This window comes from Corvus hawaiiensis, chromosome 3 (genome assembly GCF_020740725.1).
Source record: "Corvus hawaiiensis isolate bCorHaw1 chromosome 3, bCorHaw1.pri.cur, whole genome shotgun sequence".
Taxonomy (NCBI): domain Eukaryota; kingdom Metazoa; phylum Chordata; class Aves; order Passeriformes; family Corvidae; genus Corvus; species Corvus hawaiiensis.
In genome coordinates, this window is record NC_063215.1 from 90,197,799 (window position 1) to 90,217,982 (window position 20,184).

Consider the following 20,184-nt stretch of genomic DNA (forward strand, 5'->3'; position numbering starts at 1 on the left):
ACTTGTAGTAGGAGCCATCCTGCCAGTTTGCAGCTGTATTTGCAACTGCCTCCATTAATAAGCCTTGCACTGAGTGATCTAGAAATGGTTTGGTAGGTGTCACACCTGTGTTGCCAGTGAAATGGAAATTAGTGGAAATGAAAGCACTGCAGAAACATCTAGTTTGAACACCTCCCTTTGGAATTAGAAACAGTGTTTGCCCCAGATTTCCTGAGCAGACTCTTCCAGACTTCATGAGGTTCTGTTGATGGCTGCCATCCTGCCTTTATTAATTACAGGTATCAATGCAAGATATGCCTGTATGGAATGTGCTTTAAAAATGATCTGGAGTATTCTTGCATCCTGTATTGAAAGCTTCTGCCTTTAATGCCTGCTAGAGAAAGCTAACGGAGTTGTACACATAATATGCTCTGAGATGTTAAGTCCCTGTAAAAACATAATTAATGCAGTAATACAGTTCGGTCTGCCAGCCTCTGGGTAGCATTGACATGTTAAAATACTTCTTTTTTTACAGCTCATCTTTTAATCTAGTTCTCAAGCAGTGTGGTGGTGGGTTTTTTTTGAGAACTGATAACTATCTTAAAGACTAGATCTCATAGTTTTAAGAATGAGATATAAAGTCACTTCTGCACCTAGGTAGACAAGTATCAGTGGCTAAAAACCCATGTAATAAATTTGCCTCCAAACCAGCGTGTAAAAGAATTACTGTTTTACTATCAACATATGTTTTTGAATTTTGGGGGGTTTTTTGGAAAACAGTGAAGGAATAGCAACAAAATACTGTAGTGTTTCAGGCAAACATTTAAGTTTAGGTGGAAGATAATCAAAGCAGCTTAGCAGGTAGAGCAGAATGCTATGACAAAACTGGTAGTTTTGTGTGTATGCATTTTGAGACCTGCACTATGAGAAAGAAGCCTCGAGAGCTATTTTTCAAGAAAAAAGATTTAAAGTTTCATTGTAATTGGGGGGGTGGGAATTAAGTTTTCCTAATTGACTAAAGAAGAGGTTATTTTGTGCGTAGTACGCTTTAAGGATCCTCTTAGGAAAAAGCAGTATTTACTTCCTTACTCATTGCTAATTGCCCCTTAAACTTGTACGGGCTTAGTCTGTAACTGAAATTATTGTCAGTCAACTGATCTGCAGCTGTGAAGTAAAGTGAAAAGGTTACTAATGTGCTGTGTGCTCCTAATAAATGGAAGTGGACCTTCAGCACAGAAATAAGTTTTGCCCTTTTTCCACTCTTCTCCAGTCCTATCCAAACTGCGTTCCAGATCCAATGAAGTAATGGACTGTCAACGCCTTTTCATGATGTTACTACTCTAATAGACACTGAGGCAGCAACACAAACCATTCAACTCTGCTGGAGGTTGAAGCTAGCATGTAGATATAAGGTAGGTGCCTTTTTTACTATATTGCGCATTTTTGCATAGTTTATTTTAAAAATATTGTCCTCTGGGATATAATAAAACTTTGCAAAACCGCATAACATAGTAAAACAAAAGGCACCTAACTTCAACCCCTAGTAGTAGGCTATCTACAATAGCTTCATATCCTGAGTCATCTCTTTTACCTAAACTTTTCTGGGCATCTGTTTTGAGTTATCCATTTTACAGTATAACTCAAACCACTCTTGCTATCCCCGTCTCTAAAAGTTCATGCTACTGAAAGATCTTTCATCTTATCTTTTCCATCACCTCCCTCTCTTCCCATGTTCCTCATACATCTCATAATTTGTCCTCTTTTTAAGGCTGTCCTCTCAACTAACTTCTGACTTTACTCTTTATCTCACTTCATTAAAGCTTATTCCATAACCATTCCTGACTTCTTCCTTTTTTCTCTGCATTGTATTCTGTACAGCTTTGGTCCTCTTATCTATGACACCACTCTCTAGCTCTGATCTTTAGAGAACTTACATGATTAGTTTCAAGTTTCTATAAACGAAGTCCATATTGTAGTGTCATATTGATGGAATACATTGGTCTTACCACATAGGATTTAAGCTCTGAGATGGGAGTTGTGTTTGTACAGTAAAATACTGCATTTATGTAGTATTTTCAGGCTCTGGAATTTTGTTTTTCTTGTGGCATTAATGACAATGAAATGGATGTTGATGTTTAACTCTACTTGATTTACATAGTATTCAAAGATTACACAATAAAGTCAGTACCCATCACACTTACTTTACCAATTCTGCCCAGTCAGAGTAGTTCAAATCAAATTTGATGAGTCTGCCAGGAGTAATGACAATTTTTTCTGTTTTCCCTTAGGGGAGAGGTGGTCTTATGCTTCAAAAAGATAGGGTACTAAGTATACTGAAAGATATTTATTCTGTGCTTAGCTGTTGTGACAAAACAACTTAATAGTATACTTTTAGTACGCTGTAGGTTTACAGCAATCACTGTAGTGGCAGCAGCTTTAGAGTGAGCTTTAGCTTGTGTTTGCATTCTTATATCCTTCATTTAACAATGATCATGTAGGACTTTTCTCTGTAGGTATGAATTTGAGACATTAGCCATTTCTTTTTGTGCAGGGGGAGTTAGGAAAATACTTGGGAAAAGAAATGGTTGCAAAGAAGCCTGCCAACCTGCAGGCAATTCTGTAGGGTTTTGTTATTTTACAGTAGTGTAAAATAGCACAAAAATCGACAGCCACAGGGCTGAGACATGGTTTGTAATAACATTTGCTTTTAAAGAATCATAGAGTGCTTTGAGTTGGAAGGCACCTTAAAAATCACCTAGTTCCAATGACCCTGCTGTGGGCAAGGAACCTTCCCCTAGACCCGGAAGCTCAGTTCCATCCAGCCTGGCCTTGAACACTTCCAGGGATTAAAGATGTATTTTGGGTGCAACGTGAAATGCTGAGAGCTGTAACGTCATAGAAAGTCACAAACTAGTTGTGCTTATTTCACTGAGACTGCCCCTTACAATCTCTGGGTATGGTGCTGAGTGCTAATGTAATGTGTGTGCAAATAGATCAGATCTGGGGAAGGGGAAGTGATACATTCAGTACAGTTTAAAAGCTGTTTGTCTACTTGAATTTACATTATTATTCCTGTATTGCTGTGTTTATAGACTTGACTAATACTCCCTTTAAGTAGTTCACTGTCAGATTTCTGCTGTCCTTGCAACCTCAAGGTAATAGCATAGACAGCTTTAGCAAGCTGATGATGATAGAAGGCTTTTACCATAAGACTGCTTCAAAAAAAATAATCTAAAATCTTCATGCTTGAAGAAAAGTTCCTCAAGTCTGTATCAAATGCTTTGGTTCCTGTCAGATATCATTGTTCTTGTAACATACACATTGCCACTGTGCAAACTAGCTGAAATTATTTTACATGGTGACCCCTTTCCAATGACAACTTTCTTCTGTCCTGTTCAGAGTTCTGGACTGAGTCAGATGGATATGGTTTGTTAACATGAAATATGTTTCATCACAAATTAGGTCTTCATGTTCTATTTTCAAATTTGCAGCTTTCTTAATTAGATACCTTGGCCTAAGTCATTTAAGACACCTACGACCCTTATTTAAGGACATGTTAAGATGCTAGGGCATTTAGTAGGCTCTCTTTTATGCCTGTATGCCCCAAGCAGAGGAGCTTTAGGGTGTGTAAACTCTTCAAAGGGTGGCTTTGGAATTCCGTGCTTTAGTTGCAATTAGTTGTAATTGCATGTTAATGGCTAAACTGTAGAAAGATAGCTGTGTCTGTACTAAGTGATTTTTTTTTTTTTTTGAGTAATCAAAGTACTGTGATTTTATAATTGACTTAAGCAGCTGAGCTACAGTAGATGACAACTTCCATGGCTAAAAGGATGGTAATTAGAACCCCTTGCTAATTTCACTTGCGTTATTCTCTGTCCCTCTATTCAGCAATGTAATTGTCTTACAGCAAACTGCCTTTTGTTTATGTTGCAGTGGAAACAATGGATGCAGTGTGCCTTTGAACCTCAAACCTTGTGTTCTCTGGAACCCTTTCCACAGGTAAAATGTGTATATGAGTCACTTGTTTTCTTGTACTTTTACAGGACTGTCTCCAGATCTCCAGTCAATGGAGCAGATCCGGAGAATTATGAGACCTACAGATGTTCCTGACACAGGTGAGTGACATGGAATTTACTGTAAATAGGTCTTAATGGTGAAACAGGTTTGATCAATTTCTGTGCAAGCAATGTAGTGACTTAACACAGCCTCTGTTCATAGTACAGTATTCCTTGGTGCCTGTGTAGGGTGTGAGTCTTGTTCCTCATGATGGCTATGTTGTTGGATATGTTCAAAGCTGTTGTATGTGTTGTTGTTGTTTGTCATAACAGAGTAGGGTATGTTTTTCAAGTTTGGATACATTATTCACAAGTTTCCCTAAAAACATCTTAGAAATCTAATGAAAGATATAGGAAACTGAATAGCTAGTCCCCTTGCCTTGGCTGGGCACACAGAAATCTTTTACTCTATCCAATAACATAACTGTTCAAAGCTTCCTGAGTGTTGAAGTACCTGGGATTCTCTTTATTTGTCTCCTTCCTCTTTAATTTTGAGAAGTACAGCTCTTACTTCACTGCAGTTGGGATTTCAATTGCATCTATCAATGTATTAGTTGTGAAATTTTATTCTGATAGGTTGCTGTTCTGTTTATAAATGTTGGGTGCAAATTGCTAGTGGTTTCTGTGCAATGTTCTTTTGAATGGTTTAATCAATCTTGCTCAGTGTCTCATGTATTACAGATTTTTTACTAGTGGATTGAGAAGACTATTGAGCAGTACAATGGGATAGTTTTTAAAGTGATGATTTCAACAGTGGTCTGAAATTAACTTTAAGAGGGAGATACAAGATCTAAATCTTTTTTTAAACATAAGTTACAATTACAGTTAAACTTTGTAGTAGAAGAATTCTGTTTCCTATAATGTTCCTTAATATTGATGCATGGTAGTAATTCAGGGACTAATGTTAATATATCTACTGTCCCTTAAACAACACCACTTCTGTGCAAGCCAGTATATACAGTCCTGACAGTGAGAAGCATTGTAGACTGGTGAATGGTTGTTTTGGGAGTATAAATTACTACACTGCTTGTCCTTTTATGCTACTTATTCACTCAATGCATAACCAAATAAATGTCAGTACAAGCAAGCCAGTCTTTGCATAGATCAGCGTTACCAGAAAAGATGGTTCTATTCAGCAGGCGAATAATACTGCTTGAGCCACCCCCACTTCAGGAATGCCCTTACAGAATGTAGTTCTTGTTTCCATGGACACTCCACTAAAATCATCTCTCTTCTTAGTACCTCCTAAAAATAGGTATAGAGATTTTTTTTTTAAAGGCTCTTGTTTTGTGTAGTGTTTTGTTGTGTTAATTTTGCTTTCAGAAGCAATAGCTGTGTGTGTATTGTCAGAGTGAAAATGAAATGTCCCATCAGAGGCATGTGTGCTATGCTACAGTGACAAAGGTCTTCATCTTTTATTTAAGGAAACCAGTTTTACGTAATGGAAGTAAATCTCATGGAAAATGAAAAATAAACTGAAGTAGTCTCACTTCCATGAAGGTTTCAAGCCCTTCAAAGCTATCCCTTTGTGAAGGAGTGTCACTCAGGGAATGTTTGTGTTGATACAGAAGTTTTGGTAGGTGTTCATGTGGCTGTGCCAGGATTAGATCATTATGATGGCTTCTTCTAGCCTGATGAAAAAAGCCTTTTCAACTTCAAATGCAGTTTAAAGATCTCTTAGGACAGATTTGCGTATTGTTGTGTATGACCCTAAAGATGATTTGATTTTGGGGAGAGGATAGAAGAGGAAGCACTTGCTAAGCAGCTGAGACAAGCAGCTTCTGTCACTTGCTGGAAATTCATGGTAAGAAACCATTAGGGACTGCAGTGCAACTATTGTTTTGAAAAACAAGTTACTCAATACAGAACTACATTTCAGTAAAGTTAAGTTTTTGTCATGTACTGTCTGTATTCAGTAGTTTATTTCTAGATAGAAATGTTGCCTAAAATGCAGTTGTACTTGTTCTGTTCTTTGTCTTCTAAAAACAAATAAAATCTTAGCCTGTTGTTAGCGAGGAGCTGTGTCTGGCGCCAAAGACCATTTGATAAACATATGTAAATATGAAATGGTCTAGTTGCACAATAGGTTTCAGACATTGGTTTGCTTGATTACAGCTTGAAGGATCTGTTATTTAAGAAATAACGTCTTCAATATTTTGCTTAGCAAGTAACCAGATGTAAATGTAAATCAAACTTCTGATTGTCAGATGAAGGAGATTGTGAAACAATGCTGTTAAGTACTTAAATACCTATGGGTCATCACAGGTAAAGAAAGTACAATTTCATGGAAAGCTATGAAATGCCTTTCAAACGTTTGGGGGTTTGTTTGTGTTGTGTTTGGATTGGCCTGGTTCTTTCTTATGTGAAAATTCATAGAAAGTTCTATATGTGTAAAGGCATTGCAGTTGATCTAGAGAAATCTTTTTAAATAGCCAGTGTTAACTCCAGAGTTAGCTGACCTTTTGTTGGCAGCAAAAAAAAATATCTTGACCAGTGCTAAAATGCCAGAGAGGCTTATTGTTCTAGTTTAAATTCCAGACTGGCTGTCACGAGGCTTTTTGAAAAAGTCAACAGGGGTCCAAGCAAATTGACAGCGCTACCTGAAGCAATATATCAGTGTTTTGCTGTGTTACATTTTGTTTTAGTCACCTAGGGTTCCTCCTGAATGGTAGGAAAGGTAAGAATCAAAGCTGTTCCATGTTCATAAATGTAATGGTACAAATTTACTTGCTGCATTTGATTGGCCTTGCATAGGACTTTTAAATTTGCCGCAGCTTTCACACTAAGCTTTCTTTGTGAGCTGTGAAATTGATGGTTGCCTTTTAATACACATGCACTTCAGTATTTTTAAACTCCTCAAATGTTCACTGTAAACACACTGACTATTAAAAAAAAAAATTATTTCAGAGAACTGTTTGGCTCTGACTTTTTTCATCTAAAGGCATTTTCAGTGGTGAGGGGGAAAACTCCAAATTGACACAGACTGTACTCTTTATTTGAGTTGCAGTTTAAATATTGCTGCATTTATTGTTAAGGCTTATTTTCTTTAGGAGAGTTACTCTGGTAATTACAATAGAACTGTTTTACATCATAAAATATCTCCTAAGACTGGCATCTTCACTTGTGCTATCTTTCAAAGGTTTGCTCTGTGACCTGCTGTGGTCTGACCCAGACAAAGATGTGCAAGGTTGGGGTGAAAATGATCGTGGGGTCTCTTTCACTTTTGGTGCTGATGTGGTCAGTAAATTTCTGAATCGTCATGATCTGGATTTGATCTGTCGAGCTCATCAGGTATGAATTTTGCTGCTGTTGCTTCTTAAAACCTCTCCTGCTCCTTATCAGTAGTATATATTTGAAACTTAATTTGCACTGTGTTATTTCTAGAGAAAAAAGGTCTTCCTGATAAAGGGTCTGTAAATGCTGTGTCCTTCTGTTGGCTCACGTTGAACTGTGTGTCTAATGTCAGTGGAGTAGAATACTAATGCTGGATTTCTCAACTGATCTCTTCCTTCTGTACTGTTAAATGTTAGACGGATGTATGTGAACATCAGAGGTAAAGTCGCCAGGCTCTAAAGAGGCAGAGTGACTTGAATTTGAGATTTACACTGAAGTTTGAGTTTTTCAGTTTCAGCAGTAGACAGTTCCCTGGTAGTTCTGGCTTAAACTACCTCTGCTTCGCTTCATTGAAATATTAAATGCATTTTGACTGTCTCTACAAACAATTCTGTACATAAAAACTTTCACTGTTGCTTGTATTTTGGTTCAGCCATCTGGAGTACTTTGGCATGGATTGTTTTTCTTTCTGCACGTTTCAGTCAGGCTGTTTTTGCATTGTCAATCTTTAGTACACTTTTTTTATTAGGTTACTTTAAGCAAGAGTGCTAGTTAGGTGGACATCAGGTTTCAATTTCCTGTATAACATTTCAGTTCCATTATTTAGTCAATTTTAGAAGCTTTCCCCTGCTGTGAAACAAAAATAGGCTCTTTATTCTGTGTCACTGTTAGGCTTGGGTACACTATTAGAACACTTAAATATTTATCTTAGTAATTTTACTGCTAAAACATTAGAGAAGATGTAGTATTCATTCCATATGCTGACTGGATTTCTTAATTGCTGATTAAGATTGCTGCCAATTTCCTATATTCATGTAGTTGATTCAGTTATTTATAAAAGAAGGTTGATGTCTTATAAAAGATCATGATGATTGCACCAAAGTAAGCAGTTGGGTGCACTAGTTTTATTACATTGTAACATGAAGCTTTTATTTTGGGAAAGAAGGAACATCCTTAGTTGATGCGTCGTACTACTTGCATTATTTTAAAGCTGCATTGTGCTCTTAGGGAAGATACGGCAGAATCACTCTTTTTAAAAATAATTTCGATGCTCTAAAATCACCTACACTTGAGGTTGTGTGTAATCAAAACCAATGTAAGCAAAACTTAATTGTTACAAGTTGCAGTGAAGGTGATATCCAAATCTTGTGTGCTCCAAACTAATTAGGTCAAACATCCACATTCTGTGTATAAAGCATAAAATGCTGGGAATCCTTACACTGGCGGTGCATAATTGGACTTCAACTATGAAAATACTGAACAGTCAAGCTGATGTGTGTTTAACATTTGAAGTGTCAGATATGGGCATGGGTATGTTACCTGGTCTGGCATTCAATGTCAGGTAAGACAAAATGAGTGAATTTGTCCTGTCTGAAAGTCAAGACATAAATCAGCTTTTTGATGAGTTCCTGCATCTTTCTAATATAAAGTCCAGTTTTCCTCAAGATTCTTTTTTTTTCTTCAAAATTACTTTGCTTATGTAAGCCATATTGTTTACTCTGGTGTTGACAGGTGGTTGAAGATGGATACGAATTCTTTGCTAAACGGCAGTTGGTCACCCTATTCTCAGCTCCAAATTATTGTGGAGAGTTTGACAATGCAGGGGGCATGATGAGTGTGGATGAAACTCTGATGTGTTCCTTCCAGGTATGGTATATGTGGGCATTAAGTATGACTGTAGGTGGCGGGCTGTATGGACCGAGTTAGTGCGCTTGTTGATGTGCTGATGGTTAGCATAGAGCAATATTCTTAGGTTACAGCAAGGACTGCACAGGAGGCTGGCATTTGTGAACAACTGGAACTGCAAACCAACTGTTCTCCAGAAAACTGGGATTTGATGTTTTCCAAACTACTGCATATTAAGTTATTAATTCTATTCAAATGCTCATTTCAAAGTTTAATATTTAATTGGGTGATTTTTTTTGTCATACCTAGTGATCGGAGTACACAGTTATGCAAACTAATGGATTATAGGGAGCCTTTTAGTATGGCTGCTTTGTTCAGATTTTAGTTCCTTCCTGGATATGTTTTCAGCCCCTTTTCTTTCCCCTTCCCACCTCAACATAGTGCTAGCACTAGAATAATTTAGAGTTAGTATTACTGTTGCATGTAGAAGTAAGAAATTTGCAGGATTGCGATGTGATTTCCTCTCCCCCACTATCCTCACCCCTCTTGTTCCTACTGAACAAGGTTTCATGTGGGCTTAACAGTATTTGAAATGTTCTTAGTTGTTGCTGACTCAAAGGAACTTCTTTATTTTCTCTAAGATATTGAAACCATCTGAAAAGAAAGCCAAGTACCAGTATGGTGGACTGAATTCTGGGCGTCCAGTCACTCCACCTCGCACAGCTAATCCACCGAAGAAGAGGTGAAGAAAGGAAATAATGTAGAAAACACCATCAGATCTGTCAAGGACAAAACTCCATATTACAGTATATAATAAGTGTGCACTGTAAAACCATCCAGCCATTTGACACCCTTTAAGATGTCACACGTTTAACTTAAAGAGACGGGTAAAGGATCTTTATTAATTTTTTCTAGTAGAAAGATGTGCGACACTGTATTGTAACAAGTATAGCTCCAAGTTCTAATATCCAGCATAGAGAGGAAAAAAAAATTAGGAAAAAACTATTGCAACTACATATTCACATTTACCACGGTTTTTAAAGTTGACCAACATCCCAATTAAAACTTGGTGTCATAGTTAAACCAGATGAGAGCATGATGTTCCATTTGTGTAATGTGGTCTTATTGTTGCTTGATTGCTTTTTCTTTGGTTATTTTGTAGCTAGAATGATGCAAATATGGTATCTAGTCTTATTTCCTGGCTCTTTGAAATTGGTATGAGGAAGGGGCTTTCTAGAACAGCCATTGATCTCTTATCCTCCCCCTAATCCCCTGTTTTTTCATCATAATGCCATGTGCCCCACTATAATGCAAAGTTTATAGTAAAGTAGTGATTGAAAGGCAAACTGAGTCCCAAATGCCCAGACTGGACAGCTGGTCAGCCAACATACATCAAGACAGAAAAACCTGTCCTGACCTTTTAACTTAAACTGCCACACAATGAATTTGTGCACTACACTATTTTAAATTATTGACGTTACACTGTGCGATGGCACTTCATTTAACTTAGATAGGACAAAAATGGTATTGCCTATTAGTTGGTAACTTGATTAAGTGGTACCTTGGCTTTAGTTTTTATTAGCATGAAACACCTTTGGCATGCTTAGCTTCCAGGTAACTTCCTACCTGTATCAAAATTCATCTTACATAGTTCCACAGAACATGAAGATCCTTATTTGCTAAGCCTTTGAAAGCTGACATTCTTTTTCATAAGAGGGTGTGTTTAAATGGTTGTTCATCAACATACAATAGGCTAGATGATGGGTGGTGAGCTGAAAATGCTACAGGAATGTCCAACTTACTGTAAGGCTTATGTCACCGAAGATTCTATCATTTGGATTTTCATGATCAAATTTCATATACTATTGTATAGACTTCTGCTTTGTAGTGTACTATAGTAGCAATAATTTCTGTATGTGATCAAGAGTTATGCAGTATTTCTTTTCAGTTCTCTCCTTTATTAAAAGAGTTAACATTGGCAAATGGCAAGGTATAGAGAAGATACAAAATATATAGTAGGATAAATGAAGGGCACAGGTTTGTGATGCTTTAGGATGCAATCCTTATTGGACACAACTACAAAAGCTTTTACTGAATACTGTCAAATTTGTAAGATTCTTTGGGGGAAGGCTGCAGATTTATACCATTCTAAATGTGCATCAGTAGATGTAAAACTCTTGACTTCAGTATTGTCTTTGAAAATGTTAAATTGAGGATTCTAGTAACTTGCGTTTTATGAACTGGCACATTATATAATGCAAGAGATATATTGATTTCTGACACAGTGAGCAAGTTCTTTAAAATGGATTTAAGTCTCTTTTCTAATTCCATTTTGTTTTAAATGCATTTTAAATGTAGGTTTTTTCATTTAGTAAAAATTGTCTAATTCATTTGAATGAAGTCTGACTGGTTATTTTAACATACCTGACTGTTACTCAAAATGTGTGGAGTTGATTGTATTTTAAAAAAAAGGAAATCTTACAATATATCTATGTGTTACTGATTTATACTGGGTTGGTCTGTGGTTTTGAACAATGGTTTATTTTACCCCACTTTGAAGCAAACACCATTTTCAATGCTTAGAATAAAATGTCGAAGTAGATTTCTTTTGATGTTGTTCAAAGACACTTGTTCTTGAAAGTCAGTGATGAGAGCTGTGTGAGAGTAACTGCAGTTTGTGACGAGGTAATTAATGAAATCTAACCTGTAAGCATTGACATGGTAACTTCCTGCTCTAAGTCATTGCTTACTTGAGGTTTACTTTTGCAAGTTTTGAAAATGCTGAGTTTTACCAAGTGCCAGCCTCTGTGTAACCAAACATCTGGATTAACACTTTTCCGTTTTTTTCTTTAGTTTCTGGAGCAATGTCTTCTGTATCATAAAATGTCCAGGTGTAAAGCTGTATGTTATGTGAGTACCTAACATGCTCGCTTGTGTTACAGATGCTATGTCAAAAGAAAAATAAAGTCTTCGGGCCTTCTTCTGTGTCCTAAAGAAATAGGATATTTTTAGTTTATTTTATGGCACTAGTAAGCCACATCTGGTACTGGTATTCTGAAGAATTGCTATTTTTATATAGCAGCAGTCATTTGGAAATTATTTGAATGCTGTTTTGATTTCTGGAGAGTTGGGATGTCTGCTAATATCCCTCATCATCCTGTATGGTGGAAAACACACATGATGTAATAATCTCACCCCTACAGATATGACTGATATTCCATACTAAAAGCAAGTCTGATACATAATAGAACTAGCCATTTCAGCTTACATTTGCAGGGTTAGTATAGATCTCTGCTTTTAATATTGTCCGTTCTGGGAGAGGTAGAAAAGATAACCTGAAACTAATTCTACTCAGATAAAATTAACTTTCTTCCATGGAAGTTGCTAGTGGTCTAATGGCTAATAATTTTTTTTCACATAAACATCTTGTCTGTACAAGCCTTAAATGCTGCTAAATAGCCCAGTGTAGTGTGCTGGGAATAAATGGGAGGATTCTCAAATGGGCTGTTGAGAGGCATATAAAACATTACACCATTTGAGATACGTTTTGGCATGTTCTCCCCCCCACACCTTTATCTGACAGTAATATTCATTCCCTATTTATAGTAGAGTACACATGGCACACAACCTCTTGTCTTGTTCTTTTCTGGTTGATGAGCATTTTGTGATTCCCAAACACTAATTTAAGCTATGCTGCAAGGGATGCTGTTTTGGTCTCTTTTGTGTTGATTGATACAAGATTCTTGTTTTACATCACTTTCTTTGTATGCTTTCTAGTGCTCAGTGTTTTCTATGCATTAGTAATTGTTTGCTGCTTTAAAGGAGGAAAAGGTTTCATATAGTTGTGATTGTGCTGCTCTAATACCTTGAACACTATTTCTGTTGAGGTAGCATTGTTTGTACTGATCTGATGTAGTTTCAAAAACTGCTGTAGAAATAGACTCTGTAAGGGGCCTTACATTGTAAGGGGTCTTAAACTAGTGGGTTGTGTTTGGTTTGCTGCATCTAGACACACAGGAATACTTGTGGCTGCTGAAGTCTGAGTTGGTCATTTTTCTTCCAAGTTGAGTGTGATTAACTGTAAGTGTCCTGCTGCTGGGTGTCACCAAGTTTCAGGATCCTGTTACGAAGACAATCTCCATTTGTACTGTACTCTATGTTGAGAGGGAAGCCAACAGGTAGGTGTGACACAGTTTGTAGCAACCCAGTGTTGTGCATTGCTGTGTACTTAAGTGCCTGGGAAACTGATGGAAATACTTCAGATCTGCAGGAGGAAATTGCTTGTATTGTAAGTAACCTACATCCCTGTTGTAAGCTTGTTTGATCACAGAAATCCACCGTGCTGTTTCTGCCAGAGTTGATGAGCAGAAAGGTATCTTTTACATGAAGAAGCATTCCTGTCAGTGGCTTATCTTTCGATAAGTCTAAGTGGAAGCAGATTAAATTGCTGGAGCTCCATATGATTGGTTCAGGGCTGGGAGACACATTTTTTTGCTCTGTAGTAATAGAAATAGAAAAGACACTATTGCTGTCAAGTATGATTGAACTGAAGGTGACCTGAGAGTAACTGTTCTGGATAGCTGGAATCTTCAGAATTTGTAGATGACAGACACAAATATTCCATGCTTGTCCTTTAATGTAAAGCTCAGAGGTTAACAGAAAAGGGATTCTGCTTTGTAGAGGTTTATGTAGATAATAGTTGCAAAAGCCTAGGCTTTAACTAGGTATTGAACTTCTTCCTGGCAGACTATTAATTTTTGTGTCCATGGCTGGTGTTTCTGGGACTGTCCTTGTCAGGTTAGTAGAGATGAAGATGCCTTATACAAACCTGCCAGGTAACATTGCAGCTTAGCAAAGAGCAGAGACAGTGGTACTGTCAATGTTGTATTGCTTTTGAACTCATTTGAATTGTAACTTGGTTCATTATTGGTATCCAGCTGCTTTGGAATGTACATGAGGATAAATGTGAATATTTGACTTCAAATGCACTCCTGAAAAAAGCAAGGACGAGAGAATGTCTCCATATGCTGGGGCAGAGATGACAACAGCGCAATCAAATGTCTGAGTTCACATGGGCTAATACTCTTTAAAGGGCAGGGAGGGTTTTTTTAGTACAAGTCAGAGTTTGCAATAAAGTTCATGCACATAGCTGTTTTTGTCGATAAAAAGGAACTCGATTAACCAATACCAGGGTTGGGCCGTTTAGGCAAAGCCCTGGATGTTTTTGTCCTGCTGTCATTATTTTTGCTTCTGCTAATTAGCAATAGAAGCTTTCCAGTTCACTCTCAGTGCAGCTGTATACTTTTTTCTCCTGGAAAAAACCCATGGATTTTGTTTGCCTTGTTCCTAAGGTTTATCAAGGTTTTGAGGACAGCATCTAACCAGGTGGCTGTGTGCAACTCATGGGCTTATAACCAAGCGTTCTCACTGCATGTACGAGATCATCAAAGCTGAAGGAGCCTCAGGCCTTCTTGGGCTGAACACTGGAAAGCCATGTGGCTGTAAGTCAGTGTTGGAGCAATAAATAAGTTATGCAGGTAAGACACAAGTTCAGGTACTTGTTTTGGGTTTGCCAAATTCTCATCTTCTATGGATTTTTGGAACTGGTAGTGCCTGAGCATCTTTCCTGCAGATCCCTCAAGGTGTTGGGAAACCAGCTAAGCTGTCTGGTTACTTGTTTTGTATCTTCTTGTGCCCTGTTAAAATAAATAATAATGTTAATGGGTAATAAGGACACTTCATTCTTTTTCCTAGTATCCTGTTTCAGCTCGTTAATCTCTGCATCTCTGTGTCACAAGAAATGAGACTTTATAAGAACAATTCAAAATAAATTTGCCACAAGCCCTTGCCAGTACATGACTACAATAATCTTTTCCAGGAAGAACTTAGTGCTGCCTGAAACATTCAGAACAGGTGGAGCTTTAAGCAGAGTGTATGCACTGCATGTGGCCTAGCACAGCCCCTTTCCTGGGTTCCACTGCCTTTGCTAACAGAATCTGCAGCCCAAGCTTCCTTTTAGTCTGCTGCAGACAAAGTCTTAGAAGCAGCCATATCAGAAAGCAGGTGATAAAGAACAACAAAAACTATTTTGTGTCTTCAGGTGAAGATGTAAGCTTTATGTGAAAGATAAAAAGCTCATAGGCTGAACTGTAGAAATGAGCACCGCTTGAAAAAAATCTTCTTTAAATAGGTTAGATGTGCCCAGATGTTAAGATTGTGTTTTAACTTCACCCAAGTTACTGTTAAATGGAGGAGGTAAAGCAAATAGAAAGGATTATAGTTTGTCTATTCTTACAGAGGGCTCATATTCAAAAAATAGTAAATTATATTTGCAGAAAGCAAAAAAATTAAGCTACTGATTTTTCTTTTTGGTAGAGAGTTCTCCATGTTCCTGTTGCTTTAAAGGTTTGAATCTTAAGGGTGCAAAAGAGAATGCTGTGGATGGATCCAATTAATTATTGAAAAGGCTTAACCAGAAAAAAATGGTATCTTGAGGATAAAACTGGTGCAGCTCCTGATGTGAAGCAGAGGAGTGTATAGCCTTGATGAATGCAGAGGACAACTGTGGCGAGTGAATATATTCCAGTGTAAGTTTTTTTCCATTGTTTTGAAGTCCCAGCAAACGTAATGTGAAAATAGTTACAAGTATTTCATGTTGCTCCTTCTGGCATCCAAGCAGCATTTCTACAGTTCCCCATGTAGCTCACTCGCTGTCTTGTCAAATTTCTGGGCATGTATAAATCAGTAGTTTTCCATTAGCTACCCCAGAATATTTCATTTTTATATTTCGGGTTCCTGTTCCTGGTGACCATTCGCAACTTCCACAAAGATGGAATGCGTAACACTTCCGTGGAATGCTGTGAGAGGGAACACTTTAGGAGAATTACATTTTAATAGACATCTTAGCTGCACTTTAATTGCATCTGGTTTCCAGGAGGCTGAGTTAAGAGAATGAGCTGAAAGACCTAAGGCCCTTTTCTTGAAGCAGAACTGGAGAACAAATACCGTATTCATTCCTACTCAAGGCTCTTACCTAAAGGTACGATAAACAACTGACATGATAGGCTTAGAGGCTCTTGCCTTGCCTTTACCACTTAGAGTAAGAACACATACTTTCTAACTTGGTCTGACTTGTTTATACTAATACTATACAAGGATTTAACACAGTTATTTAATAAAAAAAGACCCAATGCAGTTGATGTAACAACTTTTTCTTGTTAGAATTGGTCTGGCATGCAGGTGCCATCTAGTGTTCGAAGGATAGTGCATGGAAAGCTGTTGCTACAACTGCAGAGCTGGCATTTATTCCGTGTTTATCCTGCTCTTGTATCTTGTGAAAATCTTATTCCATGATCAGTACTGAAGTATGTGTGTGGTGCGTGGCTTCATAACCAACTCAGATCTTGCTGCGTTGAAACTAGGCTTACCCCAGTTAGATGTACAGATTTATTTCCCATAAATCTGGCAGACTTTGTGAAATCTCTTAAATTATCTGAGGATTCTGAAAGGGGTGTAGTGAGGGGTAGAGAGAATCAGAGCTCCCATGAGAAGTGTAGAAAAGTTAAGCTCTGTCTTAGGTGAAGATTTCTGAATTTCTTCCCCACTCTGGCATCTTCTGTTTTCAAGTCTAACCAAGTATGGTGAAAATATAGATTAGCTGTATCGTTTTCCAGTGACTGGAGAAAGACTGGTGGAAAATACATAAGAAAGTATGAAATGTATTTAGGTCTGGTGTAAATCAAAACTACAGAAAAGAAATAAATATTGGGCTTAGATTTTATGTGGGGTTCTAATTGGGAGATGCTATCAGAATAAGGCTGGTATTAAATTTTAACAACTTACCTAACCAAATATTGTATTATTTGTGTTTGTTTTAGTTACGTGGTTCTTCATTCTACTTATGGGCTTGGTACTACAGGCATGTACTGCTGAAAAGAGATTTGCAGAGTTTAGACCTGATTTGAGGGAATCACTGGATGTTTAGCCAGGTTCCTCTGGTTGTCTACAAACACTAGTTCAGGGCAATTTTGTGGTGTTGAAGTGAATCCTCCTGGTTGTCCTCAGGTACTGGTTTGGATTGCAGAGCTTCTGCTGTTGTATGCAAATTGGACCTTTGGGTTAGTTTCATGCAGCAGAAGTTTGTTCCGAGTGTATGCCCATGGTGTCAATGATCCAAACTACTGAGTCCCACTGAAGTCTGTTACTCTGCTGTCCTACAACCTATACAACATTTTCCTCAACATCCTTTCTATTCTTTTTGTCATGCTTTCTTGTTGCTCTGATTGGGCAGAAAAGAAGGGAGGGACAATGGTGGCAAAGTCTCTTTGCCTTCCTAGGTATTGCAGTATGGTGGTACCTTAGGCTGCAGTGAAATACTCATTTTTCAGTCTGTCATGAGAGGGGTGAAATCTTTGGCGGTTGGATAACCTAGCAGCAGTAGGAAGAGGCTGTGCACTTCAGTAGTCCCTGACTACCAGAGGACCAGCAGTTGGGGTATGGGGTACAGTTCAAGAAGGATGAAGAAGCCTTGAAGACCAGGGCAACAAACACTTTGAAGTGTCATAGCATTTGTCTTTACTACAGTGATACTGGAGAGATCTCTTCAGAAGCGTTCAGCTTCCTGTGCAACTGAGATTCAATCCGGGTTGTTGTACTGTTTTCTTATCCAGCTTGTTAGAGTGGAGGAGGAGGACAGGCATGTGAGGCTTCATATGGAACTGGTACATGGGGCCTTGTGTGAGAGATGGTGAGTTGCTAATCTGAACAGGAGGGCTGCTTTAGGCCTTTAAAAGCTATTTCATATGGCTGTGAGGTGTAGGAGAAATCTACCATGAAACAATTTTGCCTCAAAGTGGTCACTTCCTGCCACATGATGTCTATTCAAGGAATTACATTAACTGCGCAGGAGGGTAAGGGACCTGTGTAACCTTCCTCAACTTCCAGAGACAATGCACTGTCTTCTCCTCTCTAAGTGCTGTAGGGGATGAGCTGAGAACACTGAACGAAATCCTGTGAACAGTAGCAGCGACAAATACTGGTTGAGGTGTCAGTTTACTTGGAATGAAAGGCAGTTACCTGCTGACACTGTAGTAATGTTTTTTCACTTCTACATTCCAACAAGCCCGAAAGGTTTCACGGCTGTTGTTCCTTAATCAGGCCCTGGGAGCAACAGCATGAAGTTTGTTCTAGAGGAGATGCCTTGAATCACTATGTGGTCACTTCAGGATTAGAGACTTGGATGTCAGGTATAAAGCTGCTATTTCAGTAGGCAGCTGCAGTCATGGGTCGGTTGTGGGCTAAGTGCCCCTGGGGTGGCAGGAGAAAAAGGATGTGTTGTCCTGCTTGCTGACATGATTTTCCAAATATGTAGCAGTCCAGTGGGAGGTAGACAAGCAAGTATTACAAGAATTGCAGGTGTTGGTTACTAAGGGGAGGCCATGTTGGAAGGTGTGCTGTTCATAGCTGCAGTCTAAAGTAAAAGTGAGAAGGGAATAGAGAAGGAAGAGCTTGTAGATAGCCATGGTCACAGCTGCCTAGAACTTAGAGCAGGCCTGACAGCAGTTCTTGGACAGCCTGTGTGCTAAACTTATTACAGCTCAGAAGCAGGAGACTGGGAAGGTGGTGGGAACACCAGTATCTTCAGGAGGCATTTGATTTCCCTCCAGAGTTCTCACATCCTGCTTTTTGATAGTGAGTCGTGAGCCAGCTGCAGGAAGCAGAGGTTGGTCTGATCCTTCGAGAAGCTTTCACATGCTTCTGGCCATCAGATACTCTCATTATTCACGTGGGTGAGCATGAGGTCATGTGGTGTGGAAGCACAGCCTATACAGACTGCTTACTGGTCCTTCAACCTTCCTCAACACTGGGGTGTATATTTGCCCCTTATGTTAAGCTACACTGTTAAGGTTGGGCTGTTAGTCCCCAGAGGACCATGTTCAATCCCTGTGAGAAGCTTGTATTAATCCATTCATACCTATCTGTTTCTGTATCCCTGAAGTTCTGGGCCCCACTGGCTCCCTGAGAGCCCTGTCTGTGCTTATCCACATGAGGATTATGGGGTCACTTCTCCCAGAATACAATTTAGACTTTGCTGAGCTGTTTCGGTTCAGCCCAGATATTGTAATGTGAGGTGCTTCCACCTCAAATTACCTGACTTGATGACTGGTGGTTTTCTAGCGTACAGACTGAGCCACGTGTGAAACTAGAAGGGCATGATAACTCCAAAAAGGATGCTTCAATAAAGGCTGGGCTCAGAATAATTGAGTGTCTTCAGCCTTCTGGTGAACTATTGGCTCAAACATCTGCATGGGATGAGTATAGCATGTACTTGTTCTGGCTACAAAATATATTCAGTTCTTCTAGTAGTAGGTAGTAGTTGACAACAACAAATAGCTTTTGCCCTCAGGGCTCTGTAGTGTTGAACTGAGGAAATGAAGAAGCTTTGAAGCTTATGGCCAGCATGTGGAGGTAGGATTGAGCATACCTTGTTGGGCACCTCTGGTAATCATGCAAGAGCTTGACTGTCACATACTTGTCAGGCTTCAATTTATTCCCATACAATGCTGTGTATTCTTTTTGTAGGTCACAATAGAGAAATTTTAATGGGCTAAGTATTTTTGCGCTCAGATGACCTGCTTTCGTACCTTAAAGAAAAACCTCAGTAAAATTCAGTAGTAGAGGCAGGAGTTTGAGTTAGGAAAATGGCCAGGCGGTGGCATCAGTGCACAGCAAATACACATTTGAACCTCACTTAAGGGAGACCAGGACTTGTTTTGTCACCCACGTCTGAACAAGTGGGCTTAGATAGGTGAAGTGCAGCTTTTTTATGTAATTTATCAATAACTAATTATTTGTAGGCATTTATGGTCAGCTATTTTTAGGGGGTTTGGATGTGGTAATTTTTGTACCCAGTTACTCGAACTGTATTTGTGTGCCAGTTTGTGCATGTGGGTTTGTTACAGCTTTGTTACGGTAATCTCTTCAGCCACTGGTTTTCATGTTCTAGTCTTCAAACTGCAGAAGACTTTTTCAGGGGGGGCTGAAGTTCATAATGTTAGTGCTTTAAGAAAAGAAATGTTTCTCTGTGCTGCAAACATCATTCATTCCTATCCTGCTTTTATGTTAGCGTAGCCTCTAATCTACAAGTATCAGAGCAATAAATCTGCCTCACAACCTTTGAAGGTAGATAAGT

At 38.6% G+C, this 20,184-nt stretch overlaps 1 protein-coding gene across 1 annotated transcript in view; it reads left to right on the plus strand.

The window, feature by feature from the left end:
* Nucleotides 1-11,991, plus strand: part of PPP1CB (protein phosphatase 1 catalytic subunit beta) — a 31,098-nt gene extending 19,107 nt beyond the window's left edge. Inside the window, exons 5-8 of the mRNA XM_048297596.1 lie at nt 4,023-4,094; nt 7,174-7,325; nt 8,880-9,014; nt 9,635-11,991. Coding sequence (XP_048153553.1) covers nt 4,023-4,094; nt 7,174-7,325; nt 8,880-9,014; nt 9,635-9,739 — 464 coding nt within the window. The 3' untranslated portion in view covers nt 9,740-11,991. The remainder of the gene's footprint in view (nt 1-4,022; nt 4,095-7,173; nt 7,326-8,879; nt 9,015-9,634) is intronic.
* The last annotated feature ends 8,193 nt before the right edge of the window (nt 11,992-20,184 follow it).